The 23,922-nt window shown below is 43.0% G+C and overlaps 1 protein-coding gene and 1 long non-coding RNA gene across 3 annotated transcripts in view; one reads left to right on the top strand and one right to left on the bottom strand.

Annotated features, from left to right (window-relative positions):
- LOC120401900 lies at positions 1-23,838 on the top strand. Of its 2 annotated transcripts, none has more exons than XR_005596822.1 (3): positions 1-479; positions 1,609-1,680; positions 22,320-23,838. It is a non-coding gene; the product is annotated as an uncharacterized LOC120401900 (long non-coding RNA). The 2 variants fall into 2 exon arrangements; XR_005596821.1 differs by lacking the exon at positions 22,320-23,838 and adding an exon at positions 6,681-6,904.
- The window catches only part of SDE2 (SDE2 telomere maintenance homolog), a 12,868-nt gene continuing 10,573 nt past the window's right edge, over positions 21,628-23,922 (bottom strand). The window contains exon 7 of the mRNA XM_039532133.1: positions 21,628-22,515. Coding sequence (XP_039388067.1) covers positions 22,300-22,515 — 216 coding nt within the window. The 3' untranslated portion in view covers positions 21,628-22,299. The remainder of the gene's footprint in view (positions 22,516-23,922) is intronic.

Genomic DNA, 23,922 nt, shown 5'->3' on the forward strand with positions numbered 1-23,922 from the left:
GAATGCAGGGAGTCAAAAGGTACTTGCAGGGCCTTGAGTGAGTAGGGAGGCACCATGAATAACCAGAGAACAGATTGGAAGACCCAGAAGGGAAGTAAAGAGGTGAGGAAGGAAATAGCACAGGGAAAACTGTAACATGGGTAGAGCATTTGACTTAGTACAGGGCCCTGAGCTGTAACCCAGAATTGGGGTTGGGACTGGATTCCCCTACCAGTCCCAAGGAAGTGGTATACAAGGGTAGCTGAGTCCAGTGAGAGGGCTGCAGGCTGAATGTGACCTTGCTGAAGAAGAGCTGTGGTGAGGGTGGAAGCCTTTTATTTCTGTTAAGATAACTGACCCTCGAAGGAATGGGCTATACCTGGCTGGAGGGATGAATTATCTGAAAGAAACTACCACAGCCCTAGGGTGACTGTCGACAAGGGCTGCTACTGCACAAGGACACTGTGATGCTATGCCTGGCCATGATGAAGTGCTTATTGGTGAGTAAACCCTGTTACAATACCTTTTTTTTTTTTCTTGCATTACTTTAACTGCAGCATGTCTGAAACAGCTATATTTTTGTAGTTTTCCTTGTCCACTCTCTCTTTTCCTACACCTCATGGCAAGCACTGTATCTCAGTCATCCAGCTCCTACTTCCTTCAAAAGCCATCTCACTGATGATAGCACATTTTGGCAAACAGTAAATGACTGACTGTTGTTGGCCACTTTCATATTGTGTGAGCACATGTGCTGGCAGACCCCTGTCTGCAGAAGGGATTCTTTTAGCAGCAAGTTAATATGAAATTATTTACTTTGTCCATATTGGATACCAGGTTAAGGGGGTTGGGGGAATCACTCCAGCTTGCACTTGCTTTTGAAATCTTTACTTCCATATTTCCTTTAGAAGAAATTTCATACAAAATGAAATAAGATTGCCTACTTGAACTTCCTTTTTTTGGAAGGGATAACTATTGCCGGCAAGTCATAAATAATTGTGCTGTTAAGATTTGAATTTACTTAGCTCCTGGCCTAGCCCCAAATTTGGTTGGGGGTGTGTGTGTGGGTTTGTATGTTGTATGGTGTTTTTTTTTTTAATTATTTTTTTAAATTCTATATAGATTGTGCTGCCTTGAAACAATAAATAAACTCCAAACTAGCAAAGGTGCATTAAGGGCTGGCTTACTCTCTCTCCTTTAATTTCACTGAGCAATACTCTTATTCCATGAGTTGTCCCCCTGACTTCAGTGGGAAAATTTACAAATAAGATACTAAAAGTGTGTGCTATAGCAGAATTATCCCTTTTTGCCATATTTTCAAGAGTTCCATTCCCATCTGGGTGCTTTACTGAAGTGGCCAGACTTTCAAAAGTGCTCCACACCTGCCAGCTGCCACCATTCTAGACTTTTGAAAATCTGATGCTAAATGTTTGTCAGTGCCCCAGTTATGTTCTTCAAGGCAGAAGGAATGTGGGATATTTTGTGGTAGAGTAGTTCTGAGACACTTTAGCTCAGGATAATAGAACAGACTTGATGCTGCAATTCAGCTAATTTAAAATGATTGTAGTTGTTTGCTGAACTATGTTTCCCAGGATTATTTCAACCTAAGATCAGAACTCTTCCTCTTCCCAGGTATAAATGGCAAGCCCTGAAAAGTCTTGCTAGAGGATCTTAAACAGCATAACGTAGAGACCATCCAACCAGGTACACGTGTATGTCTAAATGACTTAGTTTCATTAGCCCTGATTTAGCTACTCCTCCAAAAACTGTAATTTAAATTTTCCTGTAATTATATGCTTTCTTAAATACTCCTTTTTCACCAGCTCACTACCTGTCTGAGGTCATGAGCGGCATGGTTTAGGATTCCTTGTGTATTTGTCACTCTCAAGATGCTGGACACCCAAAAAAAAAAAGTAGGGGGTGGTGGGGTGAAGCAGAACATATCCATGCAGACATCAGTTCATTTGTATACATGCATGTGCCTATACACACACACACACACACACACACACACACACACACACACACCCCTGAGATTGCCTGACTAATTTGCTCACTGGCATAGCAAGCTGTGATTTCCCCAAACAAGAAAATAAACACAAATAAAGGATCACATTTCTCTTTCTTCTTCTCTCCCCCCCCCAGTCTAATTCACAAAATAGAAGCACTAGGTAACTGTGCAGCTTGTGGCATATCCAACTGCTGCCGAGTATCCACCCTAGCCATGAGTATAACAACCATCACCATAGTACTCTATATAAGTGGCTAACCCCATTATTAAAATGCTGTATAGAAAATGAGCCCTTTAGGATGCATTCTGCATTTATGGAATGGGACACATTTTGAAGTTTGCCCCATTGTCCTCTATTGGGGGCAGGCCTTCAAGAATGTTCCAGCATTTTATTTTATAAAATATATGTGCTCTTCCTGATTGCCAGCACAGGAATGCTCCACAGGTGAGGGCTTTCAGCTCCAGAGGGAAGTGTACCTTGAGCAATGAGTGGGGTTTTTTAAATTTATTTATCCATCCCCTCCAAGCTCTGTCATATTTCTTGTGTGGTTAGTGTATTCTTGATGGATTGCACAGAGCCCCTGACCAAACTCACATTATTGTGGCATTATAGATTGGGGCTAGGATCTCAAAGCAAATCCTGCACTGGGGAGATACTGCAGTGCATTGAACATGGCCTAATAAGCTGTTGCCAAGATGATGCTGTCAGTTGTTCCAGCATGCTGGACCAGTTGAAGCTTCATCTAGATTGGGCTGATTGAGGAAGTAGAGTGGAAGGTAAACAAGTATTGCTGCAGCCAGGGCTTCATCTGGGATGGGCAGGGGGGTTGTTTCCTGCTTCTGTTGTGCATACCTAGAAGTATAAAACACAAATCTGTTTCTTTACCGATTGTTTTTCCCCTCAATTTAACATACACATGATAACTTCTTGTAGGGAGTTAAGACAACTCACTTTGAGGTCCCTTCTTGGCATGCAAATATTTTCTTTATAAAAATGGATATTATTGTTACTGACCTTCTGGGAAGACTAATGGACAGGCAGTAGATACTGAAGAGGCGGAGCCAATATTTCAAAGCCAGTAAATAAATTACCGAACTGCTTTAGAATTAGGTTTGTTTCCCATTTGAGTGCTAGCTAACAAACCTTGGCATTTGCACAAAGTCTTATGCAAATCCAGAAGCTACATGTAACTGACCAACTTGTCATGCAAATAAATCTACCTACAAATGCTGAGGAAGCCTTTAAGGAGGTCTGTTGTACGACTCTCAGGGCCAAATGTTTAAGAAAGAGAAGCAAACTTTTACATTTCTACCTAATGTCCATATCCAACATATGTGCATATGATGATAGTTAAGGGACTAGGTGAATGTGCTTGAAATTGCAAAATCTGTTGGAAAGAGGGATGGTCCCTAGCCTCTGTTTGCCTGAAGCTGGGAATGGACGATGAGGTGGATCATGTGATGGTTACCTGTTCTCTTCATTCCCTCTGAAGCACCTGGCATTGTCCACTGTTGGAAGACCCTGGTACTGTCTGGGCTAGGTAGACCTTTGGTCTGACCTAGTATGGCCATTCTTATGTTGAATAAGTTTCATAAAGATGTGCACAGCTATTGAGGATCTCTTCATTGCAGAAGAACTAACATTTTCATGGATTCTCATTGTGCTGGTGCCCAACTCTGGCCACAAGGGTTTCATTATAGTTTGCCTTATTCAGCTGCTTGATGACCTTAAAGGGCCCATCCCAGGCCATGTGTAGCTTGTTTTTTCTCACAGGAATGAGAACCATCACCTGGTCCCTGATAACACAAGAGCAGCCATGTTCTGAGCAGTTATACCAGACCTTTTGCTTCCCTTGGGCACTGGCTAAATTCTCCCAGGCCAAGTCCATGAGCTCAGTGAGCTTTTCCTGGAAAGTCAGTTCATACTCCATCTCCTGATTTTTTTTTTTCCCCCCTCCCACTGGGGGAGGCCTTCCCCTCCCATTCATTCCTCAACAAGTCCAGGGGTCCCCTCACTATCCTCTCATACAGCAACTTGAAAGGTGAGAACATGGTTGATTCCTGGGGTACCTCCCAGGTGGTAAACATGTGTCCCTGTCCTGTGGGTGCCGGTTTATAAAGGTTTTCAGCATCACCTTTATGGTCCTATTGAACCTCTTTCTCAGCCCGTTGGACTGAGGGTGATACACTGAGGCCCAAGTGTGTCGGACTTGACACTTCTCCCACAAGCACTGGAGCAGAGTTGACACAAAATTGGAGCCCTGGTCTGTAAGGACCTCCTTGGGGAACCCCACTCTGCTGGAAAAAACCCACTCTGCCTCCTTACAGGCTAAGGCTGCTGCCTCAGGCTAGCAAGTAGCGAAATCTACCCTACCCCGTCTGAGTTGACTTGTTGAGGGGTCCCACTATGTCCATGGCCACCTTCTGGAAAGGCTTCTCTATGATGGGCAGGGGCCTCAAAGCTGCTTTCCCCTTGTCCTGGGCCTTGCCCACCATTTGGCAGGGGTCAGAGGACCTGCAGTACTGCTGGATGGCATCAAAGATCCTGGGCCAGTAAAAGTTCTGTAGCAGCCTCTGCCTGGTGCACTGGATCCCCTGGTGTCCTGAGAGAGGAACATCATGGGCCAGGTACAATAGTCTGAGGCAGTACTTCTGGGGGACCAGTAGCTGTCTCCTGATTTTCCCCATGGTTCCACTTCCCCTTGGAGAGCCCATTTCTGGTACAAGAATCCCTTCTCCCACAGGAATCTTTCCCTGCAGCCTTCCCCCAGGGGTTTTGCCATGCTCTGGCCAGCAAGTTCCCTTAGCTTCTCTCGGCCTGGAATTGAGCAGCTGGGGAAGGGATGGGGACCTGCGCGTGCTCTCAGTGGCTGGATCCAAGGCTGCAGCCCTGCCAAATCCTTTCCCCAGTGACTCCTTTCCCACCAGGTTAGGGACCTGCACTCCCAGCAAGGCATCACCCCTGGTATCAGGGCAGAGTGCCCTTCATTGGCTCTGGCTACAGGTGATGACTAGGGTGCTCCAGGGGCTGCCCAGCCACTCCACCAGCTCACCACCTATGAGCACCTTGGCTGGCAACTGATGGTGCACCCCCTGCATCTTTGGGCCCTTCTTTGGCCCCCCATTTCAGATGTACCCTTACAATGGGTACCTTAAATTGGGGCCCACACATGCCCATCAGGGTTAGGTAGGTGTTGGGCACCACTCGGTTTGGGGCCACCACCTCAGGCCAGGCTAGCGTCACTTCAGCGTCTGTGTCCCAGTACCCAGTGACCTGCTTCCCATTCACCTCCCAGGGGAATGAGGGACTCACTCCTCAGGGCCACCCCACACCCACCCTGTAGACTGAGAACTTTGAATCCAGAGCATCAAGCCTCCCCAAAGAGCTGGCCTGGGAAACTCTTCCCACTTGAGCCATTGCTAAACTGCCAGCCCCTCCTGCCTGGGGACCCAGCACCTCCCCTGGCTGGGCTCCCACCCAGATAACCCTTTAAGGGCTCAGTTTGCTCATCCTGTCCCTGAGTTTTCGGCACTGGGCCCATCTGTGGCCCCTCTGCCCAGAGCCACCGAGAGTGGGTTCAGGCCCTGGTGAGAATTTTTTCAGGCCCCCCAGCAAGGGTGGACTGGCTAAATAGGGCCGATGAAGCTGGGCCCCAGGCCCTGGTAATTTGTACCGGCTTCCCCCGCCACCCTTGTTGGCCCTGCTCTGCCCATGGTAATTACACCTCAGGTCCCGTGGGTCCCTTGGGGCTGGTTGGTCAGCTCTGGTATTGGCTGTGCCTTTCAGGAGGGATTTATCTGAGACTCCCCTCAGGGAAGCCCCTGGGTGACCCCCCCCCACCCCTCCACACACTGATGTGGGCCTGTCCCACTGGGATTCCATTCCATATCCCAACCGGCTGTCTATAAACTCGTCAGCCAGCAGCCCTGCATGCCTCAGGTCCTTCAGCCTCTTGTCCATGAACCACATCATCAGGTCAGGGGGACAGAGTTCATATAGTCACTTCAGCCAGTAGCATAGCTAGGGCAGGGAACAGCCAATTCTCCCACCAAGCACAAGTGGCGCCTTTTTAATTTTACTCACCCAGGAGCCTGGGTTCCAACTCACATCAGTAGGGGTGGGAGGGGAAAGGTGCCACCCCATTGGTCTATCCAAACTCTCCCCTTCCCAGCCCCTGCCACCTGGATGACCCTTTAAAGAACTTTACCGACACCTCCCTCCTTGCATTGGGGTGTAACATGAAGCAGCAGCTGATTGGTCAGAAGGCCCCCAAGTTATGATTTGATTGGCTGATACAGCACTGCCCTAAGACAGAACTCTAAGGAAAAGATTTGTACTGTACCTTAGTTACTAAGGCTTCTAGTGAGTTTGTCAATCAGTACAAAACAGCTGGGTATTTCCATGCAAATGATCTCCCAGGCACACAGGCTGTGTGGTTCTTAAACGTGCCTCCAGCTGCTGAATTTGCTGGTTAAAGTCCACTTAGGACTGCCATAGTCAGGTTCCAATCCCAGGCACTCTGGGTGAGGTTTTTGCTAAAGATGTTTAAGAACTTTGAAGGATCTTTTGGGTTGCCACCTTGGCATTCTCCTTCTGGGACACTGGGAGTTGAGCAACATCCTGGGTGGGCTTGAAAGCTGCCCTTTCATTTATGCATTGTGAGGGGAAATTTCTGCTCTTTTTCCCCCTCAGAAGCTCCAAGCCCTCTGTTTGTTGTGTTCTGCTGGAAGTGAAGCATGGTACAGAGCTGAGATGAGATTACAGTGGAGAAAAGCAGTACGAAGCAAACATGCAGCAAACATCTGGTGGTCATGATGATGTCTATACAATCCTTTTCTTTGTGTGGAATCTCGACACTGGAGTTTGAGTCTCATTTAGACTGTCTTTCCTTTTGTCTCTGAAATTGTTTGGTTGGAGAATGTTTCTTTGATCATTTTCTATTTACAAGATTTTCCTCCTTGGAGGCTTCATAGGTTTTTTTCTCGCTATTTTCTAGTTCTTTTAACACATGTTTGTGTGGTGGTTTTTTTGTTTGTGAAAGTGACCACCCATGACGATACACAACCCTGTTAACTCATGTTGCATCCACATACCTACAGGAGTTTTATCATACATTAATTTCTATAATTTAAGGTCCTCCACAATTCCAAAGTGGTATTAAAAGACCTCCAATTCCTCACAGTATACTTCCCATTCATAGCCTCCTTCATTTGAGAGACAGAAATAGTTTAGGAATATTTAAAGTTTGCTAGGCATGGAGGAAGTAAATGCAGGAAGAAAGCGTTAGGCCTCCCAAAAAATATTGGCAAATCTCAACTTTAACCATTTCCTCCAACTTAGAAGGCACATTTAAAATCTAGACAGCACAAACCATCGGTATCTTCTTTCTGTGAAACCATGAGAGAGTGTTCTGAGAAAATGAAACCTTAACTCATTGTTATTTCCAGGTCTTAATATACATGCTGGAGCTGTGTAATAGATGCAGTTGAAAGGTGTGAATATCATGGCCTGTTGACCACTCCAAGTAGCTGACAATAGTGAAAAATTGAGACTAATTCATAAAATAGGATGAGCAATTAGTATAGTAACATATTCTAGAGAGGTACCTCCATGGATGACTATGATTTTACAATGTGGTCAGAAGGAGGCTATGCAGAGAAGTCACGTGTATTTTTTTTTTTTTTACCAAGTGTGTCCCTGGGATAAAAGAATTCAATTTGATTTTTTTTAAATGAAAATCAATGTTCACCATTTTTGCTGGTTCATTCTCTTTTTAACATTGGCCTTCCTCTTGGCTTGGGCAAGGACATTCTTCTGGTTTGTTTAATTTTCTGGATCTCAAACCCTAGAACAGACTATTGTGCTGGAGTTTTCATCATGGCAGGGAAATGTTTTAATTCAACAAGAAAGTGAGTTTTCACTTAAATTAATCACATGAAGAAACCATGAATTTTTCTTGTGCATATTAATTTTTTTAGTCTCCCAAGGTTTCCTGCACTTTTATAAGAGATTTGTGATTTTTTTTTTAGCTTAAAATTTTTGAAAGACACTCTGCAAAGCAGAGAAAGCAGACTTACCAGAGCCCCCAGAGTCATAGGTACCGACTTTGTGGATGCTCTGGGGCTGGAGTACCCATGAGGAAAAATTAGTGGGTGCTTTGCACCCACCAGCAGCCAAGCTCCCCACCCCGCACCTCACCTCCGCCTCCTCCCCTGAGCATGCTGCGTCCCAGCTCCTCCCTCCCAGTGCTTGCCGCTGCCAAACAGCTGTAGCAAGGTCTGGGAGGGAGGGGGGAGGAATGAGAATGTGGCAGGCTCAGGGAAGGAGGTGGGGCTGAGGTGGGGATTTGGAGAAGGAGTTGAATGGGGTGGAGTTGGGGATGGGAGGTGGCAGGGAAGGGGTGGAGTTAGGGTGGGGCCAGGGCAAAAGGGGTCAAGCACCTTCTGGCACCATTAGAAGTTGGTGACTATGCCCAGATTGTCATGAGCTATTCTCCCCATTCTCCCATTACTTTCCAGGGATGTTGGGCATCTGTATTCCACACCAGGGTGAAATCCCAGTGGAAGATGTTGCGAGGTACTGAAAGCAAAGGAAAAAACTGCAAACCCAGTAGGTGAATGAGACCATGTTTTTGGTCGCTCTTATTACTTGAAGCTTTATACCCCCAGCACCCATTGTTCGAGCCTGGGCAGGGTGGCTGTAATGGAATCACGCTGATAGGGACTGGAAGGGAGGTCTGACAAAGCCCGAGAAGTAATGCAGACACTTAGGTGCATTGTGTGGAAAGACTTTGTGTTCTGTGCAGAAGCCATCAGGTCATCTATTTCTATGACGAAAGCTGGGAAAACTATTTCTTCCTGCCTGTTAGTGGAATGATAAGGGAGAGCTTAAGTGGGAATGTATTAGTGGTGGTTTTTTATTCACTTGTGGTTGGCTTTCCCACAGGAAGACCTAAAGTCATAGATGATGGATAACATCAAATGGCTCTTAAGTAGATTAAAAGATTCTTCCACATAGCAGATTGTTTTTTTTTTTTATGTGATGGAATGATTTGTCAGGAGCTGCCGTAAGTGAGGGAGTCTATCAACAGCCTGTTCCACTGCTCAGACTAGGCATGTGGCAAAAGACAAGCCTGTTTCCTGCAATCCTCCTGCTCACAACAACTCACTTCAGCAATTACCCAAATCAGATCAATTTACCAGGGGCCTCCTCTCCTGTTTGCGATTTGACAAGCTCCAACTGCTGACTCTGGCTAGGCTCCTCTGGGATAGAAAAGAGCTCCTGACCATGCATCCCTGGCCTCCAAGTCGTCCTCTGCCTCTGGGTCTCCTTCCCCCTCTTTGTCCAAGATTTCCTCCTCCTGGTTCTGTCCACTCTCAGCTGGCACATGAGCCAACAAAGTATCCGCAGGGGCCTTCGCAGTGGAGGTGGGGTCGCCACTGAGTATTGCGTGCAGCTCTTTGTAGAACTGGCAGCTTGTGGGCGCAGCACCGGAGCGGTGGTTTGTCTCCTGCGCCTTGTGGTAGGTGTTCCGCAGCTTCTTCACTTTTACCCTACACAGCAATGTGTCCTGGTCATGGTCCCTTTTTATCATGCATTGTGAAATTTGTGTGTAGGTATAATTTCCTACAGCTGGAGTGCAGCTGGGACTGCACAGCTTCCTCTCCCCAAATGCCAATGAGGTCCAGCAGCTCAGCATTGCTCCAAGCCGGGGATTGCCTGGCACGTCGAGCAGGCATGGCCACCTGGAAAGATGCACTGAGACCACTGCACACATCACCAAGCAAACAGGAAGGGGACTTTTAAATCTGCAAAGGAATGTACGGGGTGGGGCTGACAGTTGGTGACCTGAGAGCAGGGCAGTAGAGTTCAAACCGATGACCAGAGAGGTGAGAACAGGCATTATGGGACACCTCCCGGAGGCCAATCACAGCACTGTAATCGCCACGGTGTCTACACTGGCATCGCAGCGCTTTAGCCCCAGCGCAGAGAGCTGTGCAACTCTTGTTGGGGTGTTTTTTATATAGTGCTGTAACTGCACAGTTTCTGTGCACTAAGTGGCTTGGCAGTGTGTACACCTCAGGAGTTACAGTGCTCAAAGCCGCTTTAGTGCGCAGAAAGTTGCCAGTGTAGATGGGGCCCAAGGCTATGTGTGGACTACAGCCTATGTTGGCATAACTTATGTCACTCAGGGGTATGAATAAACCACCTTTCTGAGCGACACGTTAGACCAACATAAGCACTCATATGAACAGCGCTATGTTGGTGGGAGAGCTTCCCCCATTGACAGAGCTTCTGTTTGTGAAGGTGGGTATTTTTATGCCAACTCCAATGGAAAATCAGTTTACCGTCAGCATACGGTGTCAGCATCTTCACTTATTGCTGATGCCTCAATGATGGGCATCAGTTGTTCAAGCTTTTTGTAGCCCAGACATCAGCCCACTAGGCAGTCAGTGCATAGATTTATATGATGATGGCTCCTATGGAAATGTTTTAGATACTGGACCGAGACCCATCAGCTCATTAATATCAAACACCGAGCAGCCAACTGATTTTAAATTTTTTTTGTCACCACCAACCTGGGCTGTATTTGAACAAAGATTCCATAACCCATTTCTAGTCCCTGCACATCCAGTCACATTGCAGAGGGCGAATGATCTAGTCATCTACCATTGTGAGGATTTATTTTGTTCATGAGCTACTTAAAAAAAACTGCTTGTGCTGGTTTTTTCCATGATGTCTTTAGTTTCTCAAGTTTCAACACTGTTTCTAATTTATATCGATTGTTAGCTATTTAACTTTTTCCTTTTTATTATATATTTATTTCTAATTGCTGCCTTCACATCCCCTTGTAGCCAGGATGAGCTTTTAACCAAGGTTGTCATCTTTTGGGATTGGGACTTTTTGGCTGCCTAAAACTGTTTAAGAGAGCCTAATTTTCATTTTACAGTCTGTTTTTCCCCTCTATCAATTTTGCTCATAATTTTCCTGGGCTTTTGGAAATTAACTCTTTTGGAGCCATATTACTGGTTGTCCTCTGTTTGCCAGTAATGAATGTAATCAGGCCATGCTCACTGCGCCCTAGGCAACTGCCAACTTCCAGTCCACTGATCAATTAATAAAAGCAAAGTCTTGTGGCACCTTATAGACTAACAGATGTTTTGGAGCATCAGCTTTCGTGGGAGAATACCCACTTTGTCGGATGCTACCCCTCTGATACTTGATCAATTAATGTTTTTCCATCATAATGAGGTCTCACATTGGGTAGAATACCTTTTGTGTTAGAAATCTCTATTTTTTTTTTTTTGAAACTCCCATGATGCTTTACTACTAGCGGCAGGAGCCTTTCAGCATGTCTCAGAGTGACTGTTCCTCATGATTACACAATGTTTCTTTCCACACATTACAAGAAGGTGCTTAAATAGCACATTGCCCTCTGTAGTAAGATCAGGCTTCTTGTATGTTTCAAGCCCTAGTGCCAGGCAGAGCAGAGGGAGGGCACTAAATGTCCACAGACATTCATGCCACTTGGGCACCTCCAAAAGAAATCACAGCTGCTCTGTCTAATTTCAGACCAACCATTTTAGACAGTGTGTATGTATCCTGCTTAAAGCTGTAATGATCTGCAAAAGTAAAGCTGCAGGTGTAACCCCTCCAATAGTCAGAGCAATTTAAAATAGTTGACGCCTCCTTATCTTCAGGCTGCATTTACTATGTTAATCAGCTAGAATTGAAACCAGAACTGTAGCATAGCTGTATTAACCAGAGCACTCTTTCTAACAACCGGAGCTGCTAAAAACTTTAGAGGAAACTTTTCTATTTAAAAGTAGAGCTGTATGAAGAATGGAATTTCCCTTTTGCAAAGGATTTTGAGATTTCAAAATTTTGTTTTCATTCTGATTAGGAACAAAATCTAAATACTTCAAAATGCCTGATGAAAGAACTCTGAAAAAAGTTTGCTTTGAATGGTTGGTTTTGATTTTGACTTAACATTTTATTATACATAATAGAAAATAAAAAATTGAAGTAGTTGTTTTGAAAGGGAAAATGGAAATATTTAATTTCTGAAATGTTAAAATGTGGCATTTTAATATTGTTGGAACTTTTTTCCTCCTTTTCCCCCTCCATGGTGAAATTTTGGCAACATCAACATGATTTTGCAAAGTGGTTTGATTTCAATGGAACTGCATTTTCCAACAGTAAACGGTTCTATCAATTTTTTTCCAATCAACTCAATTTAAAAGGAGAAATTGCAGGCAATTTCAGAGTTCTGCTCTATGATAGAAGATTTGTTAGTGTCATGGGCTGTAGCCCTGCTCAGAATAAGTTAACTAATTTCATATCTAAAACTTTCTTCTAGCTTCTATTTACTAGATTTTTACATTTAACTTTATTCCTGAATGATTAATTGCTATGATTTATTATGTGTAAAGCACCAACAAAGTGCAAGCTGCCTTATGAATATACATAAAAACAGATGTAAGAAGAGATGGTCTACATGCACAGTTTGCACTGGTTTGACTACAATAGCTTTGTAAACTAGTTCTGTTAACCTTGTGTAAACCCACTTAGGCCTTGTCTACATGAACATTGTATCAGTTTAACTTAATCAGTTTTAGTTACTTAAACACAGAAGTTGTACCACTTGAACTATACCAATATAGTTTTAAATGGTACAAGCCCTCCAGCATGTCTGCAGTTATATCAGTATACAGGTGGTTTATCCCATATATAGGCATCGTTATATTGGTTTAACTATCCACACTAGGGGTTGTAGTGGTATAGCTATTGCATGGACAATGTAATTAAATCAGTTTCTAAACAAATTTAGTCAAATTGATACCATTTGCTTATGTAGCTAGGCCCTTAAATTGGTTTACAAGTGGCTTATTACTTAAGGTAAATATTACAAGCCAATTGTTAACTAATTGTTCACACAGGGCTTTGCAGCAGTTTAACCAAATCAATTTGAAAGCAGGTTTTTAGTTAAAATCAGTGCAAGTTTTGGGGGTAGATGAGGCCTAATGTCCCAACCTTGCAATATTAATTTTCAGGATCAGTGCCTATAATTATACCTCTTGTTCAGCTATATGGAGGGAAGAGATCATCTCATGAAGGTTGTGGAAAATCCTAGAATAGATCCAGTATGAACAATGGCAGTGTAAGGTTTACTTCACAAATTGTGCCTCAACCCTACCAAAGGGAACACCTCTATTTGCTGAGAGGGTGGTTCAGGGCTTGTCTACAATCCAGGTGCTATAGCAGCAAGGCTATGGCATTGTAGCTATGCTGTTGTAGCACCATAGATTCCTACAGTGATGGAAAAACATCTGCTTCCCTGAGCAAGGGTAGCTAGGTCGAAGGAAGCATTCTTCCATTGATCTAAATGTATCTGCACTAAGGGATAGGTCTGCATAGCTACAGCACATGTGAAATTTTCACACCCCTGAGCAATGTCAATCTAAATGTTAAATGTAGACCAGGCCTTGGTGACCACACTCATTTCTGCTGAAAGTATCCATGAGGGTGCCCTATATCCAGTAGGCACTGAAGTAGACTTCAGACATTACTAGACACTGGGAGATTAGGGAACCATTCAGAGGATGTTAGCGTAACTTCCCCTTACAATATGTTCTTTTTGCTGGTGGCAGTTAAATAGTCTCCTGTGACTGCTTGAATCTGGATTCTCTGTGCCTTGGATGACTTTCAGGAGAGCCCAGAGCATTTCCCCTTGTCACTGAAGGGTCACTTTTATGTTTATGTAACATTTTATGTTTTGTCTTTATATCACACAATCTTCTGAAGGCTGTCAGCTGGGCATATAACATTCTGGTCTCACAGCAGAGAATACTCAATGGGTTAAACTGAATAGGGACAAGGCACTTTTATTCCAGAGTAAGTGTCCACACATGGAGCTAATCATAAACAACTCCATGTATAGACCAGTCCTTCCAGCAATGGAAACACTTGTTTGTTTCTGGGGAAAAGGGGAACTCTGATACACCCTTGTCTCTGAGCTCAATGGTGCCAGGATTTCACCATTGGTTTCAGGCCACTAGTAAAACACATGCTTGGAAAACAAGACAAGCTTCCTTGTCTCCAGTGGCTGTCATGGTCCCTACAGGATGCAGTTTTCAAATGGGCTCCCCTGCCCCCAGACTTGAGAGTGACTAAATGGCTCTTCGAGCGTAATTTCAAGTCTGTCCTCTTTTGCCACTAAATATCCATTTTCCTTTGTAGTTATCTGCTCAATCTAAGTACTGTTTTTGCCATGAGGAGCAGTCATTACACTTTAAAGCAGATGGGATTATACTAGTGCTAATCTATTCAAGGGCACACCCATTATCTTTAGATTACATACATATGTAAAAAAAAACCCAGATTTCCATGTGTTAATAGATGGGCACTTAAATATTACACCCTACATTTTCAGAAAACCGTATGCGCAAGTCAACTTCCTATAACCCAGCAGTAGCTGTGATGATAGACTCATAGACTTTAAGGCCATTGATCTGGCAGGCATAATTAACATTAGTGAAAATGTATGTATATCCTTTTGTACCTCAGGGTGTCATGAAGCTTAATTAGTGAATGCTTGTAAAGCACTCCAAGATCCTCAGATGAAAGGCCCCCTGTGAGTGCCAAGTGTTATTATAGAATACTTCACACTTCTATAGAGCATTTTTTTCAATGGCCTTCTGTGTTTTTCAGATGTATTATAAAGATGGTGAAACCAAGGCATAGAGAAATGTAATTACGTGCCTCATACCACTCAAGTTAGTTGCGGAGTTGATCTTCTGACTCCCAGGGCCCTGTTTTAACTCCATGGGAACTGTAATACACCCAAACTGACTCTAGGAATATTAGCTCAGGAGTTCTAATGAAAAGTACATGTCACACCTCTAATAGTCCAGCTCTAGTCTGTTAAGAATAGTTTCCTTTCTACAGAACACGGGTGCCCCCACCTACAGCCCGCCAGAGCACATCATAAGGCCTGCAGCCTGCTTCAACACTATATACTAACAGCTGATTCATTAGCATTTTAATCATCATGTAAATAGGTTGTTTCTAGGTATAGTATTGTCTATCTCAATGCCTACAAAACAAGCTGAACTTAAAATATAAATCAGTACAGGCGAGTTTAAATCTTATTAAAATAGCTAGAATCTGTTTGGCCCGCACAAGGTTGTGCTTAGGTTTACGTGGCCCTCCTGTGTAATAAGGTTGGGCACCACTGTTGTAGAGCATATTTGCCCACAAGCCACTTGTGAATCCTAATGGCCAGATTTTGATTCTAGGTACACTAAGGTAAATCCAGATAGTTCCACTGAATTACTCCTCAGAGTGGAGTTACTCTGGATTTACAGCAAGAGATCAGAAACTCTAAGTTTATGGGTCAGGTTAATATTTATTAACTCAATATGGGGTTTAACCAAGTTTTCATTAAAAAAAAAAATTAGCCAGCCAGAAAAACAATCTCTTCTGTATGTGAAAATGTAACTCAGACCTATTTCCCCTCTTCAAGCTGCTGTGCAATGCAATAGCCTTCCTTGTGTTATCAGTGCACAGTGACATCTAGTGGAAGAATGATTTTTCTCTGCTCTCCTACTATGGGAGCAGGGCCATGTGTCCATTAATATAGTGGTATTAGCAAAACGAGACTACTGAATGATACAACTCGTACTACAAACATATCTTCAGACAAAGCACTGGTGAATGATGGAGAAGTTTGTAGTCATGGTAGGTGAGGTGGAAAGGAACTAGTAAAAGGTCAGTTTCCACCATAAATTATTCTAGGGCAGATTTTTTTCCATGAAACAAGCACACAGCATATAGATTTTCTGTAGAATTAACTCAGGTGGTCAGCATCCAGCTGTGAGCACCTGCACTGGCCTATCTTGCGTGCATCCACACTGCTGCTGTACTACCTTGTGTAGGTTCTAGGACTTCTCACTGCAGAACTGTGGGATATGCCGTAAGCTGTGCTGCTTTAATTCTTTCCCAATGAGTCATGGGAGAACTTGTCTGTCTGGGCACACAAGGAAAAGTGTGGGAAAGCACTGGAAGACTGCCAGCACTAGAACTGTGTGAATAACTGGTTTTTCAGTTCTGAAAAAACAAACAAACAATTGTTTGTGTTAACTTTAAAATACAATTTTTCAAGCCAACCGAAAAGTAGAAAAATTTGTTTCCAGTCAAATTAAACATTCTGTTTAGATTGATCATTTAGCTTAAAAGAACACAAACAAAACTGAAGGTAACTCCAAAAGTTATTTCAAATAAATTAAAATGATTTATTCTGTAAATGTCAAAGAATTTGATCTCAAAGTGCTTTTCAAATATTAACTAAGCATCACAACAGCCTTAAGATATCTCCTACCCACATTCGATCAGGGGTGGCTCCAGGCACCAATACGCCAAGCGTGTGCTTGGGGCGGCAAGCCACTGGGGACCCTCTGTCGGTCGCCGCGAGGGCAGCAGGCAGGCACACCTGCGGGAGATCCGCCAAAGCTGCAGGACCAGCGATCCCTCTGCAGGCAGGCCGCCGAAGGCAGCCTGCCTGCTGTGCTTGGGGCAGCAAAATGCCTAGAGCCGCCCCTGCATTCGATAGATGGATAACTAAGACGCAGCAAGCTTATACATCTTGGCTAAAACCACACACAGAAGCAGTGGAAAAGCCCCCAAGTTAATTCTTAGGCTTATGCTCTAACTGCTACAGAAATAATTAAACTTACTAGAGCACTATTACTCCTTACAAGAAACAACAGTGCCTGCCCAATAATCACTGGGGAAGAGCACTCTGACTTTCCTATTTCTTTGGGAAATGCAAAAAATACAATATAGGGTATGCTACTGCGGGGAGCGTAAGGCCACACGCTTACAACTAGTTCCAAAGCAGCTGCATGAACATTGTACAGCTCTGTGGCTAACTGGGAAAGAGGTAAGGTTATTCCTAGACTAGAAAATTCAGTTGCTGATGACTGAATATTGCGAAGGGGGCAGGAGCTGGAAATGGAATATTGATACACAAACTGTTTATGTTAAAAGCAATGAAGGTGAACTAGTTGCCTGATACCTATTTCATATTAGTTTCTGCAATCCCTGACTACACCTTCTTCTGAAGCAAACCCTAGTACAAATAAACTGCCCATAGTCTCAGGGCAGGGTGTGTCAAATTAAGCAAACCAACTTCTTTGCTTAATTTGAAGATAAACCCAAACCCAGGGTCAGCAATCTCTGGCACATGGCTCGCCAGGGTGAGTACCCTGGTGGGCCGGGCCAGTTTGTTTACCTGCCGCTTCGGCAGGTTCAGCCGATCGTGGCTCCCACTGGCCGCGGTTTGCCGTCCCAGGCCAATGGGAGCTGCAGGAAGTGGCATGGGCCGAGGGATGTATTGGTCACAGCTTCCCGCAGCCTCCATTGGCCTGGAGCAGCGAACTGCGGCCAGTGGGAGCAGTGATCGGACGAACCTGCCAATGCGGCAGGTAAACAAACTGGCCCAGCCTGCCAGGGGGCTTACCCTGGCAAGCCACATGCCAGAGGTTGCCGACCCCTGATCTAAACCATTTGCACTGGATAAAGATGGGACAGGATGCTAGTGAAAACCTCCAACACCAGCTTAGCACATACCACCTCAGAGCCACAGCCACACAGGAGCCGGCCTAGGTGATGAACTCAAGTGGTGTTTGAAAAACAAACAAAAACAATCACACATACACAGTGTATATACCTAAATGGTCAGGTTTTCACCCTCCAAGTTGCAGTACCTAGCTTCAAAACATAGTAGGATAACTGCTCTCACTCTACATTCAGTATTCCCTTGTTTTATAAGTGACACTTATCTTGGACTATTCACCCAGTTTCCCCATGTTTTTATAATTAAAAGCCACTGTTCTGCAAAGAATAGGTGAGCAGGAAGCACTTAATGAGATTGCCTACTGGGCTAGAAAGATTCACCTTTCTGGGAAAGTGTTCATAGCATATCTAAGACAATCATCAACTGGGAAATGCCCTTCATAGCAGGACCATACTCAGCTTGGAGACCTCTCCCATGCTGAGCTTTTGAAGATCTTCAAAGAGCCGTTTCTATCTGTATGGTCTGCCCATCACTCAAATGTCCATCATGTACAGGGTTTCTTGCTGATACTTTACAATCAGCTCTATATTTTATTTTCTATAGTATTGCCTCTAGCCAATACAACTATATTTTGGATTAAGGAAGTGGCAGCGAATGCAACAGAGCTCCCAAGCTGGATTGTAACCTACATATTACTCTAAGAACATAAGAACGGCCGTACCGGGTCAGACCAAAGGTCCATCTAGCCCAGTATCTGTCTACCGACAGTGGCCAATGCCAGGTGCCCCAGAGGGAGTGAACCTAACAGGCGATGATCAAGTGATCACTCTCCTGCCATCCATCTCCATCCTCTGACAAACAGAAGCTAAGGACATCATTCCTTACCCATCCTGGCTAATAGCTATTTATGGACTTAACCACCATGAATTTATCCAGTTCTCTTTTAAATGCTCAGGTAAGGAGTTCCACAAGTTGACTGTGCGCTGCGTGAAGAAGAACTTCCTTTTATTTGTTTTAAACCTGCTGCCTATTAGTTTCATTTGATGACCCCTAGTTCTTTTATTATGGGAATAAGTAAATAACTTTTCCTTATGCACTTTCTCCACACCACTCATGATTTTATATACCTCTATCATATCCCCCCTTAGCCTCCTCTTTTCCAAGCTGAAGAGTCCTAGCCTCTTTAATCTTTCCTCATATGGGACCCTCTCCAAACCCCTAATCATTTTAGTTGCCCTTTTTTGAACCTTTTCTAGTGCTAGAATATCTTTTTTGAGGTGAGGAGACCACATCTGTACACAGTATTCGAGGTGTGGGCGTACCATGGATTTATATAAGGGCAATAATATATTCTCAGTCTTATTCTCTATCCCCTTTTTAATGATTCCTAACATCCTGTTTGCTTTTTTGACCGCCTCTGCACACTGCGTGGACCTCTTCAGAGAACTATCCACGATAACTCCAAGATCTTTTTCCTGACTCGTTGTAGCTAAATTAGCCCCCATCATGTTGTATGTATAGTTGGGGTTATTTTTTCCAATGTGCATTACCGGTACTTTACATTTATCCACATTAAATTTCATTTGCCATTTTGTTGCCCAATCACTTAGTTTTGTGAGATCTTTTTGAAGTTCTTCACAATCTGCTTTGGTCTTAACTATCTTGAGTAGTTTAGTATCATCTGCAAACTTTGCCACCTCACTGTTTACCCCTTTCTCCAGATCATTTATGAATAAATTGAATAGGATTGGTCCCAGGACTGACCCTTGGGGAACACCACTAGTTACCCCTCTCCATTCTGAGAATTTACCATTAATTCCTACCCTTTGTTCCCTGTCTTTTAACCAGTTCTCAATCCATGAAAGGACCTTCCCTTTTATCCCATGACAGCTTAATTTACGTAACAGCCTTTGGTGAGGGACCTTGTCAAAGGCTTTCTGGAAATCTAAGTATACTATGTCCACTGGATCCCCCTTGTCCACATGTTTGTTGACCCCTTCAAAGAACTCTAATAGATTGGTAAGACACGATTTCCCTTTACAGAAACCATGTTGACTATTACTTAAGTTTGTTTTTCTATGTGTCTAACAATTTTATTCTTAACTATTGTTTCGACTAATTTGCCCGGTACCGACGTTAGACTTACCAGTCTGTAATTGCCGGGATCACCTCTAGAGCCCTTTTTAAATATTGGCGTTACATTAGCTAACTTCCAGTCATTGGGTACCAAAGCCGATTTAAAGGACAGGTTACAAATCTTAGTTAATAGTTCCGCAGCTTCACATTTGAGTTCTTTCAGAACTCTTGGGTGAATGCCATCTGGTCCCGGTGACTTGTTAATGTTGAGTTTCTCAATTAATTCCCAAACCTCCTCTATTGACACTTTAATCTATGACAGTTCCTCAGATTTATCACCTACAAAAGCCAGTTCAAGTTTGGGAATCTCCCTAACATCCTCAGCTGTGAAGACTGAAGCAAAGAATCCATTTAGTTTCTCCGCAATGACTTTATCATCTTTAAGCGCTCCTTTTTGTATCTTGATCATCAAGGGGCCCCACTGGTTGTTTAGCAGGCTTCTTGCTTCTGATGTACTTAAAAACATTTTGTTATTACCTTTGGAGTTTTTGGCTAGTCGTTCTTCAAACTCCTCTTTGGCTTTTCTTATTATACTCTTGCACTTAATTTGGCAGTGTTTATGCTCCTTTCTATTTGTCTCACTAGGATTTGACTTTCACTTTTTAAAGGAAGTCTTTTTATCTCTCACTGCTTCTTTTACATGGTTGTTAAGCCACCGTGGCTCTTTTTTAGTTCTTTTACTGTGTTTCTTAATTTGGGGTATACATTGAAGTTTGGCCTCTTTTATGGTGTCTTTAAAAAGCACCCATGCAGCTTGCAGGGATTTCACTTTAGTCACTGTACCTTTTAACTTTTGTTTAACTAACCCCCTCATTTTTGCATAGTTCCCCTTTTGAAATTAAATGCCAGTGTTGGGCTGTTGAGATGTTCTTCCCACCACAGGGATGTTGAATGTTATTGTATTATGGTCACTATTTCCAAGTGGTCCTGCTATAGTTACCTCTTGGACCAGCTCCTGCGCTCCACTCAGGATTAAATCTAGAGTTGCCTCTTCCCTTGTGGGTTCCCATACCAGCTGCTCCATGAAGCAGTCATTTAAAGTATCGAGAAATTTTCTCTCTGCATTTCGTCCTGAAGTGAAATGTTCCCAGTCAATATGGGGATAATTGAAATCTCCCACTATTATTGGGTTCTTAATTTTGATAGCCTCTCTAATTTCCCTTAGTGATGATGAAATGCTATTACTGTCGTGGTCAGGTGGTCGATAATAGATCCCTAATGTTATGTTTTCTGGGAAAGAGGTTACAGCAGCCTTGGCAAGTAGTTATGCAAGAAGTGTATTCCTGCAGAGGACAGAAACTGTCCTATTCAGGCTGTAAGTGGATTTCTTGCAGGATCACCAGCAGCTGTGATCAAAGTGTAAGTGCTAGAGGTCAAGATTATCCAGTTCTGTATTAGATACCTGCATGCTGTTTTAGTGATTTCATGCAGTGATTCCACACGTTGACAATCCATTACATAAAGGATCTTTTCTTTGCTTCTACTGGCTCTTTAAGCCGAAGTGAAATAAAAATGGTAAAGAACATATTTCATAGGCAGCAACAGGCAGAAAGACCACTTGTGGGATCTATCCTGCTATCTTTTTATACAAACCTCTACTGAAGACAATGGAAGTTGCACCCATGAATCCATGGCAGCATATGGCCCTTGGATTTTCACACGTGGCCCCTGTAACTTGGCTGTCACGAGTGGTCCTGCAATCTCCACTATTGTGGTATAAAACATGCTTTAGAATACCTACAGTAGTGCTTCATCCAGCTCCCTGGAGAACATACTCTGCTTTTATTAGGAAGACGTCTCATTAAGCTTCAAGCCATTGCTCCACATTGTCTTCCAATTAATTTGCCTCCTTCATGCATATTACTTCAAAAGTATTTATAAGTGATGTATTCTCCTTTTCCCCCCATTCAGAGTCTCTTCTACACCTTCATATATAAAGATTCCTTTATTAAACTGCTTTTCATATGAAGAAAACATATTTACACCAATAAGTCATATCACATACAAAATGGCAATGTTTTCACTTGTATTAGCCTGTTATACTAACGCTTGACAGCACCACCAAGCCAATTCACAAAGAGTGTATTTATCCATATCTAAAGTCATCCATACAACAGTTTTCCCCTTCCCTCAAGACAGATTTCAGTTGTCAAGGCTGAATCATGTTTTAACTAAATTTTCACTATCTGAAGGGTATAGCTGGGCTAACTGGAGATTAAAGCTGATTAGTAATCCTATATTAACTCAGTTAGTTTGACTTTTATTTAATTGGGTACTGACAGTGTTGAACATCCATTTCTGGAAAGCACACTCTCTTCTGAGCATCAGTTTCTCCTACCCTCCCAGGACACTGTGTGTGCTGTTAATTATATGATTTAATGTAGCCGTTTATAGTTTTAGCTCTCTTTAATACTTAGCACTTACTACTATGCAATTTACTCTGTGTTACGGTAACAACTGATACTTTTATTAAGACCATTAAAAATGGAAATCAGAGTATCTACACACCAAGTGCAAGTGGCAAGTTAGAGTGACAACCGAACAGAAGCTGTTTTTCTAAAGTGTGCAGATATAAACAGATTAACAATAGCATATAATTTATTTTTTTTTCCCTTTAGAGGGCTTTGCAAACAAGGCCGGATCTATCTGGTCTTTAGAGAGACCTCTCACTGAGAAAAGCCTCGCAGCTCTTTCCTGTAAAGTGCCTCCACATTTCAGACCCAGAGCCATCAGTTCGAACTTCAGTGTCTCTAATCCTAGCTCTTCCATCTCAGCAGCGGAGTTGAATGCCAGCAAATCTATTCGTGTAGGCTCCTGCAGAGAGAAGATGCAATTAATTCATTGTTTTAACAGATTAACAATATGCTCTTCTTGGCTTATGCTCATTTGGTCTCCAACAAGAATTCATTTTACAGAAGACTACTACTCCAGGCTTATTTGGAAGTCACCCAAACACTTTCAAAGTGTGACAATATAATTAAACATCTGTAAGTAAGTGGGATATTTTCACGATTAAACTTGAATTCCAGTAATCTAAGGCTCCTTTTTGTGATCTACAGACAACTATATTTCTAAGTTATCCTGCCAAAATACCATAGACAAACTCTGACCACTAATTTGAACAGTCTGTCTGTAAGAGAGGGCTGAACAAACTTGAAATAAAAACAAGTGACCTGTTCTTATCTTCTTGTTCTTTGGAAGAAAGATAAATAATCGCACGAACAGAGAATTCTTAAACACTTAGCAGTTCAACAGCCTTATCCTTCAGTTGCACAGGCCATCCACTATCCAGGACATAAAGCTATAAGCCTTCTTCATTCAGAATACAGCCCAGATGAAATAGTCACCATGAATAGCAGGAAAGAGGGTGGGACAGCCTACATTTCTGTTGCAACCACCCTGAAGTTACAAGAACTGCAGACAAAATATTCTCTTTTTATAAGGTGTTTAGGGAAGAGTAAAGTTCTAGGAGTGCATCTTATTTTGACACATAGCATAGCTGACACAAACCATGCCTTAGCTGAAGAAAATCGGCATCTTCAACTTCTAGGAAGATTCAAATCAATGCAATTTATTAGTATCCACTGAACTGAATATGGAATTTGGGACAACTCTTACACCCCTTATTAACAAGCATAGTGCTGTCTATGAAGTATCACGCTGGAGTTAACAAAAGGGACTTAATAATAAACAGTCCCAGTGACTGAAATGAGACCACTCATTTGTCGGCGCAATACCCAGCACTAAGTGTTTACTTAAGAACAGGGTCTGATTCTGTACAGTATTGCACACTGCCAAGCTATGCATACAAAAAAAAAAAGTCATCTGGCTGTGTCTTAGCATCGAGTGGAGCTGTTATGAGGTCTTATTACTATAGTCACTACTTTTACAAAATGCAGTGGGCACCATCATAATATTTGCCAACTGCAAGAAGAATTTACTATGCCATTGGTGAAGTTCCCCGTTCTAAGAGGAGGGAACGCTGCAAATAATGAGGGAAAGATAAAACACTGCAGTGCTGCAAATATCCCGTTTAAGATGGTTCCTACTGTGCACTCAAATGTATACTACAAAGTTTCAGTTAACTGAACTACACCTGTTAAAAACTGAAGTACATTTTGTGATGGGTTTTCCCCTCATTCAATTGTGTTTGTTCACTTACTTGCCAATTGTCAAGATTCAACTCTTTGGAATGAATGCATCCAAACATATTACTGTGAC

The sequence above is a fragment of the Mauremys reevesii genome, linkage group 3 (assembly GCF_016161935.1).
Source record: "Mauremys reevesii isolate NIE-2019 linkage group 3, ASM1616193v1, whole genome shotgun sequence".
Taxonomy (NCBI): Eukaryota; Metazoa; Chordata; order Testudines; family Geoemydidae; genus Mauremys; species Mauremys reevesii.